The sequence below is a fragment of the Quercus lobata genome, chromosome 8 (assembly GCF_001633185.2).
Source record: "Quercus lobata isolate SW786 chromosome 8, ValleyOak3.0 Primary Assembly, whole genome shotgun sequence".
Lineage (NCBI taxonomy): Eukaryota > Viridiplantae > Streptophyta > Magnoliopsida > Fagales > Fagaceae > Quercus > Quercus lobata.
The window spans coordinates 20,622,040-20,630,701 of NC_044911.1; the positions used below are offsets into that span (position 1 = coordinate 20,622,040).

General features: G+C 34.6%; 1 protein-coding gene across 1 annotated transcript; it reads right to left on the bottom strand.

Annotated features, from left to right (window-relative positions):
• Positions 1-237: 237 nt before the first annotated feature.
• Positions 238-8,411, bottom strand: LOC115955844 (isopentenyl-diphosphate Delta-isomerase I). Its single transcript, XM_031074214.1, has 6 exons — positions 8,085-8,411; positions 5,280-5,335; positions 2,575-2,666; positions 1,352-1,454; positions 1,137-1,274; positions 238-727 (listed from the first exon to the last, which is right to left on the bottom strand). The coding sequence occupies exons 1-6, from the start codon at positions 8,336-8,338 to the stop codon at positions 474-476; spliced, it is 897 nt and encodes a 298-aa protein (XP_030930074.1). The 5' UTR covers positions 8,339-8,411; the 3' UTR covers positions 238-473.
• Between the last annotated feature and the right edge of the window lie 251 nt (positions 8,412-8,662).

Sequence of the window (8,662 nt, forward strand, 5' to 3'; positions counted from 1 at the left end):
AAATTAGTAGAAGGCGGGCTACCATCATATGAGAGAGAGAGAGAGAGAGAGAGAGAGAGAGCAAAAATTGGCTTTGGGTACTAGGCTGGTAAACTTTGTTAAAAGGCTAGTGGAAAATTTCAAATGGCGTAGCATACCTCATTTCTTTAAACAGCTCCAATTAACTTAATAGCGGTGGCAGTTCTCGAGAGAAATCCACATCCAAAATAAAAAAGTTGAAGGTAAAAAGACCTCCAATAAGCTATACGAAGTATAGACCCAACAAGTTTCTTATTGAGCTCTCTTAAATCGTCAAGCAAACTTACAAGTTTCGACGAGTTTATAATACAAATCAAAAGTTACCATGGTACAAATCATAAAAAGTTTTGTTGGAAAAAATAAAACATAATAACAACAAAATGCCTTATTACTTCCAAATGTATTGGCATTATTACACCACAACCATAGCCTGCTGCAACTGGACTCATAAAGATTTAAGTCAACTTGTGAATGGTTTTCATGTCAGCAGCTTCCTTCAGGGTCCCTTTCTCAACATGGTCCCACCACTTGAAGAGGAAATTGTCCACGACCAGTCTGAACCAAGGGGACAGCTTCAAACCTTCTTCACCAGCATCAGCTTTCCTCAACAACTCTTTCAATTGATCCCGGTTCACATATTTAACATCAGCTACTTCATCAGGGTTTGGATTGTTGTTAACATCTCGGACAATGAAAAGTAGATAATCAACTGCAAATGAAGAAGAAAACAAAATAGTCAAGATAACGGTATAAAAGCAAATACTTCCATGTACCCTAGTTTCCCATATGTAAGACAACCTGGCAAATTGGCAAGCAAGCTTAGCTAACAAGATTGGTCAACCTCATTCTTGTGTTTGAGTTTTTCCCTAACTACTTACTGCAAGCGGAACTTTGCATAAACATTTCCCAACACAGTTTTCCTTTAATGCTACTACAGTACTACTGTGCACTAACGTTGCACCCCCTTCTCGCTTTTCTTTAATGGATTTTATTACACATCAAACAAGAAATTACAACACTACAGTCACCACATCACAACCCCAAAAGATTCAAAGAGAGAATTTAAACTAGAACACCAGACAAGTACAGTATAGGAGTACTCAAGTTGGAATTATTACGTTCATGCTCCCCCCACTTGCCATCAGAAGGCGCCTTGTACAGAATGCGACCCAGCGGGATGAACTGATCAACTGGCACATCTTCAGCAGGAATACCCAGCTCATCCAAAAGCTTTCTTTGTGCAGCATTCCTTACGCCTGGCACATGAAAGGGTTTCAAAACAACAGCATATAATAGGTTCTCAATGAATATTAAAATGCATGCAAGGATGTACCAAGATGATCCTCGTCAATAAGCTCAGATTCACGATATAGTGGATGGCTGCAGCAGGTGTTTGTCCACACAAGAGGGAATGTTACCTTCGTTGCAGAACGTTGCTGTACAGGTAACAGAGTATGAATCATGTCACCATCCATAGTCTATCAAAAATTACAAAACACAATCTACATCCACAAATTTTCAATCAATGCCCAGACACAAGATCGTAACCATCATTTAAATGGTGTAACATAAGACATCCAATGACATATTTCACAATAAGCACATACAGAAATCATGAAGGTAAATGCATTAACACACAACGAAGTATAAGATCAATACCACCATGACTGACATAGTTATGGCCTCTCAATTATTTGTTTATGAAAGTTTGAAGTAGATGACATGGCAGCCTACCAATTGAAAAGGTTTAAACTTCATCTCTTCTTCTTTTTTTTGGGTCTGAAAATTCTCGAGTATGAATCCACACTCCATTGTCTTTTACCAACTGTTGTCTTCACTTTTAGATCCTTTCTTTTTTTTCTGTGTAGTACATTCTTAGATCACCATCTTTTTAACTTAGGAAAAGATGCACCACATCAGGCATGGGATAGTTACATAGCAGGGGTGCACATATATGTTTCTTGCCTTTGTTCTAATCATTGAAAACTTCAGATGTGGTTCCATCCTTAAGAGTTTTGTACTTTTTACGCAGATGTAACATGCTATCCTCCTTGTACTACATTGACAATTCATTATCCCTTTTTTTTTTCCCTGAGCATGTTAGATGCCTAGCTGACTCACAATTTGCAAATGAAGGATACAACCACTGCACACATCTGTTATATGATCTGATATTTTACCTCAACTATACACTTTAGGTGTAACATGGTCTCATATTACCAAACCAGCACATAAACTAGCTATTATTTTTCTAATTTACATGTTTTGTATAGAATTCCAGCCTAATAAGACTCCTACTCTCGTCATATCTGATGTTCCTCAAAGAATGAAGTCATCTATGTTTTCTTTTATTTATAATTGAGGGTTGTCATCGAGGACAAAAAGAAAGTAAAGTAAAAATATATTTTATAGTCTAAATTGTATGAGAAGATTTCTAAATTTATGAAGATTTTTCTTATTGGTAAGAATATGAAGATAACAAATAGAAAATCAAACATTAGATATAATAGCATGCAAACCTGTTTTCATTCCAATCACCTGATCTAAACTACATACCTGAAGAAGCAACTCATATTTAGAGTTAAACAGAAATACGCTGAAAGCTCTATGTAGCATATTTCCAGATTCAATTTTTTCCCACAAATGGCCTGAAGATTACAGAAGACAGAAATCAATAAAGAAACCAGACTTAATAGTTCAAACAAGAAAAAAACATATCAGTTATCAGTTATACAGGATTTGAATATTAGTACATAACATAGTGAAGTTTATGGTGAAAGCATTAAAAAAGCGTGGGCTTGGGAGGGAAAGAGATGGAGCAAACATGTTAAAAGTCAATTTAGTGCCCCACAAAAGCCATGGAAAATAAAAGAATATTCATAATGTGACAATATTTATTTTCTGCTTCCTCTCCTTTTCATAATTTCACAGCATTCTGTCTCTTTTTTTGATAAGTAATAAGATCGTAAAAATCCAAAAAAATATGAGTCACCCAAGTATAAAGGAAATATACTGGGGCAAACAATCAGTTACAAAAATTGCATAAATCTAATAAATCAAAAATAGAAAATAAAGAATTGTTCCTCTTGACTGACAGTCAATCCAATAAGGTTTTAAAAAAGAACAACTTAAGGACAGGCATAGAACTTTTGGTGTCTTCGAAACTCTCTCAATTTCCTTCCCTGCAAATGCACCACATCAAGCAACAAGGGATAACTGATAACCATCTAAATATGACCATTCTGATGACATGCAAATCTACCTTGCCAACAAGCTAAAAGCTCAACAACAGATTTTGGCATCACCCAATAAACTCCATACAAACCCGAAATCAAGGATCACAAACCCAAAATCAAAGACCATAAATCTGAAGCAATAGGGCAATGTAGCAAAAGGTGATCAACAGATTCGCCATTGCATTTGCACATATAGCACAAATCTGTAATCCTTACCTTTCTCTTCCTTAAGTTGTCAATTTTCAAAATTTTACCCAAAGTTGTAGTCCATACAAAGAAGGCTACTCTCGGAGGGGCCTTTGATCTCCATATGATTTTCTAAGGGAAAGAATGCTCACTGGTGATTGCAGGCAACCAAAAGATGGTAATAATTACCAACCTTAAAGCCCTTTTTCTAACCTGGTTTTCAGCACATCTTATCCTCCCCAATCCCCCTAATTACCAAACCATAAATGAAGGTCATCAAGGACTCCAATTCCCAATCTTGTATGGCCAGTACAAAGTGCAGATCCCAGTAAAATATTCTATCTCTATAATACTAGTTAAGTTCAATGCTGTGTATTTTTTTAAAAGAAAATTCACAATATCATAATATTCATTTTTCGTTTCTTTTTACATAAATCACAACATTCTGTCTTTACTGCTAATTAAGGTCAATGATGTTTAACCAAAATTATATTGTATGTCAGCAATGTATCTACAAGATCTTAGTGTTAAGTGATTTGCCCTACCAACCTAAGGGTCTATTTTTAAAATAACCATAAAATCATCATTCAGGACATTGATAGTATAGTTTTGACTACTATAAGTAAGTACTTTGTGTTGAGTATACATGTGTGAGTGAAGTCTCACATTAAATGATAATGAGAAGAGTAGGTAATTAATATAACATAATTGGGCCCAAACTCATAGGCTTAAGCCTTTTTGAGTCAAGTGGTGCCCCTATGTGTTATATTAACTATTGAATTGGAGACTCCCCAAGGTGTTATCTCCCCAACAAGTGGTATCAGATACCATGGTGGTGTGAGGATGGTCCATTTCATAGTTGGAGTGGAGACGAGATGCGTGTAGTTAGAGCCCTCACAAGTATGGATCATAAAGGCTCACATGTAAGGGGGAGATTTTTCGGTGTACATGTGTGAGTGAAGTCCAACATTGAATAACAATGAGAAGGGTGAGTGGTTAATATAGCAAAGTTAGGCCCAAATTCATGGGCTTAAGTTTTTGGGTTAAGTGATGTCCCTATATGTTACATTAAGCACTCACCCTTCTTATTATTATTCAATGTGGGACTTCACTCACATGTGTATACCCAACACTTTGAGCACAACAACAACCTAGCCTTACTCCCAAAGTTTTGGGTCAGCTAACTTGGCTATGGATTCTCAACAAACTAACTAGGACCAGCTGCATGTCTTTTTTCCACCATTTCTATTCTATTCAAAGTCATACTCGTTGTTATCTTCTTAATTGATGCACATATCTGTTTTATATTAATATAGTAATATCCCATTTATAAGCCAAAAGTATACTGGTTTGCAAAACACCTACTGAGTTATCCAATACAAACAAAGCAAACATTTCACTAACTCAATCAAAAATAATAATAAAAGAATTCAAAAAATGCCGCAGATTTTTTTTCTTGCACTTTCATCCACACCTTGTAAAAACATACTATCCTTAGAAAAAAATTATTTAATGCATAAATAAGCAGACAGCATTCAGAGCATCTTATTTAACCTCCAGTCAAGGTGATGCATTGGTTTGGACTTGTTGAAACATAATACTTTTAACAGAAAGAGCCTTTGTAATTTAATGAAAAAGTTCATGTCTTTGAATCATTGGAAGAGTCTTCTAAGCAGCGTCATCAAAAATTGAGGGGAAAAATTAAGATAAAATAAACTAACCCACACCCCCCCCCCCCCTCCTCTTTCAAAAAAAAAAAAAAAAAAAGAAAGAAAGAAACTGAAAAGAGGAAACTGTAAAGAAAGGGATAGAGGTTTCCACAATGAAAATTGTACTTACAATTGTATTTGGATTCATGACCAACGACACGGTCGCTCTCATCCACCAAAATGCATCTGTAGAAAGTAGGATATGAAGACACCATTAGCTGAGCAAGAACAAGAAATTGATGAATGATGAAGTATAACATGAAGCTTGGAAAACTTCAAGAGGCACCAAATAATTTCTGTTTCTTAATATCAAATCTGAAAATAAATTATATACTCATCTTAATGCTGAATTATTAACATAAAACAACTTTAGATTAGCAAACAGTGCCAGAAAGGACTTGTACATTCAAAAGATATTCTTACCAAAAATTATTGGTATTTAGATACAACAATAAAATCAGAGTCACATGAATGGGAGTTTTCTAATGCAACATTCTCAAAAAACACAAAGAAACTAAACAAGCAGGGTTATACTGATACATAAAGCACAGTTGGCCATGCTTTCCTTTTGCATCATGAAGCATAATGCACTCCAATATATATTTTGATAACAATTTATGGCCAAATTGATACATTTAGATATACCAACCAACCAGACTAAAATTTGTGTGATAGTTATCAAAATCAGTTTTCCAAATAAAAGGCAATATATATTTAAGACACCTTCATAATCTAATCCTCCAGCTACATTATAATACATCACCACTCCCTCAAAAAGAAATACAGATATTGATTATTGAAGTCAACACCACTGTATTCACTTCACCACCATAATCTAAACCTCCATCTACGCTCTAATACATCACCACTCCATCAAAGGGAAAGATGGTATTGAAGCCAACACCACCATATTCGCTTCACCACTGCCATATGGCACTATCACTATGAAAATCTCTACCCAAGCTACCTTTTTTCTTGACAGCCTATCTGCTTGCTTTCTAAACTTTAATCATTTGACATACCCTTGATAAGGGTTGTGTACTACACCTCCCTCTCACATAAACGTGAATCCCATGTGCAGGATCCACAGACAGGGTCTACTTTTATGTGAGAGGGAGGTCTTGTACCCTAGGTGCACCAAATAATTTCACCCAATTGTGGTCACACAGATTAAGAAAATCAAATTATAGAAAGCAATTCTGAATATTGCCAATACTGGCTGGTTTCTGTTCAAGAAATTATTCAGTACAGCCATTGTACTACACCTTCCTCTGACATAAATGTGGGCCCCATGTGCAGGATTCATATATGGGGTACACTTCTATGTGAGAAACGTATAGTACACCAGGTACACTAAATAATTTCACACTCTATTCAGCTAGTGACATAAACAGAGTTAGTTTACAGCTTAATTTTGAGGATCCCATCATAAATGCTAATCCAAGCCCAGAAAGATTTTCGGCCAACAATATTGGCCATCCTGTACATGACAAGAGTATACACATGGCTCACCAACTTTATGAATTTCCCAAAACAAAACTAAAAAATTGATAATTATTAATCACATTAGTTTTATAAAAAAAAATATATATATTTTTTGGGTAAAATTGGTAAAAAAAAATTCAGCCGAGATATGCATTATTCTATTTTAATTGAAACAGTATAGGACCAGAAATACATAGCTGCAGATCTCATGAATAATGACCAATAATTATTATCATCCCAAAATGCTCTCAGCCAGGCATCAACTAGAGAATCTCAACAAAACTTTCAATCAGTTTCTCGTAGTAATTTTTTTATACCCATAGTGAACTCAATTAAAATTAAATGATTAATAAGACTCTAGAGAAGGGGCTTGAAGAAAGTAAAACAGTATGAGAAATCTGAAGAAGTAACAGTCGATTTCCAAACATTCCCTTTTCCCAAGCAAACACATAATTTAATAAAGATTAAAAAAAATCTTAAAACTTCATTTACTTAAGGAGCAAAAAAGGAAAAAAAAAATGAAAATCAAACTTTGAATCCCATGTTTTATTGCCAAGATGGATCCAGAAAAGTGAAGAGATATTTAAAATCAAATAGACAAATAGAACAGCCACAGTAGGTGGAAATTCTTTTAAATCTTTTTGTGGCAAACAATGAAAATTTTACAATTTTAAAATGTCAAAATATTCGCAAGGCACCAAAATTTGAGACTAATTGTTTATTTCACACAAACAAATACTCTGTCCAAGTAATAAATCATAAGCACATGCACGCACACACATAGAAACACATGCTTTCATTTTCATTGGAAAGTCAACCACGCTAAAATCTTCATGTAAATGTATATGTATGCATCTATGTATTAATGTATGCTCGAATGTATGTATATGTGTGGACAAGTATACAAAGAGAAACTTTAAATGAAATGATATATCAGTCATGTGTAGACAGAAAACAGAATTTCAATGGAAAATGACACAAGAATTAGCTCCAAACAACTACACATCAAATCAAATCAAATAAAAAGTCTGTATGATAGTCAAGAAAATGAATAAATCTCTTTTATTCAGCTGAACTAACATTCATCATCTGCTTCCAATACCCAAGAATTCATTTTCCCATTTCTTTTCATTGTTCTCCGGAACCAAACAAAGCACAACTAGATCAGCACAAAAGAAATTCATTCTTTTGAAAACCAAATAAACTCCAGCAATTCATTTTCTTTCTAATCATTCTATTTCCCCAGCAAACAAACAGAACACAAGAAACTCAACAAAACCAAAACTTTAGCTAAAAAAGAAGAAACCCATTTTCCTTCACTGATTCCTGCATTGACCCAGCAGCCAAACAGAGCAAAATCAACAGCAACAAATGAAGAAAAATGATAGACCGTAAATAAGGCAAAAGAGGATGGGCAAAATGGGAAGAAGTAGAAAAAAAAAAGAATTACTCGTCTTCAAACATGAGGCGTCGCTGGACGGCGTCCATGCCGGCATCAGGAGCGTCTCCCATGGCGACTTGAAAAGACGAGAATGTCCTCGCGGTGAGACGAGAGACTTTGGGGAGACGAAGGGCAAAAGCGGAAGAAGTAGAACAAGAGAAAAGATGATGTCGATAGTTTACAAAAGAAGTGGGTTGTTGTTGTTGTATTAATATTGGAAAGGAAAGTCGGGCTGCAGCAGCAGCAGCGGTAGTCGTACGCATGGAGTTTGGACTTGGGGTTTCCGCCTTTGTTGAAATGGAAATCAACTTATTTTTTCAACTTGCTTTTTTTAAAAAATAAAAATAAAAAGTGTTGTACCTACCACACTTTTTGCAACAAATTTAATAAGGATAAGGATTTGTAACGTGGCTCTTCTAAACTATTTTAGAAAAAATTTTATGAAAAAATAAAAAAATTATTTATTATTTTGACAATTTTTTAAATTTTTTTTAAATAATTTATAAAATAGGTGTACATTATTTAGATCTAACTTAATATAATAAATTGTTAATAGTTTTTATTTAAATTGTACTACTCAAAATAAT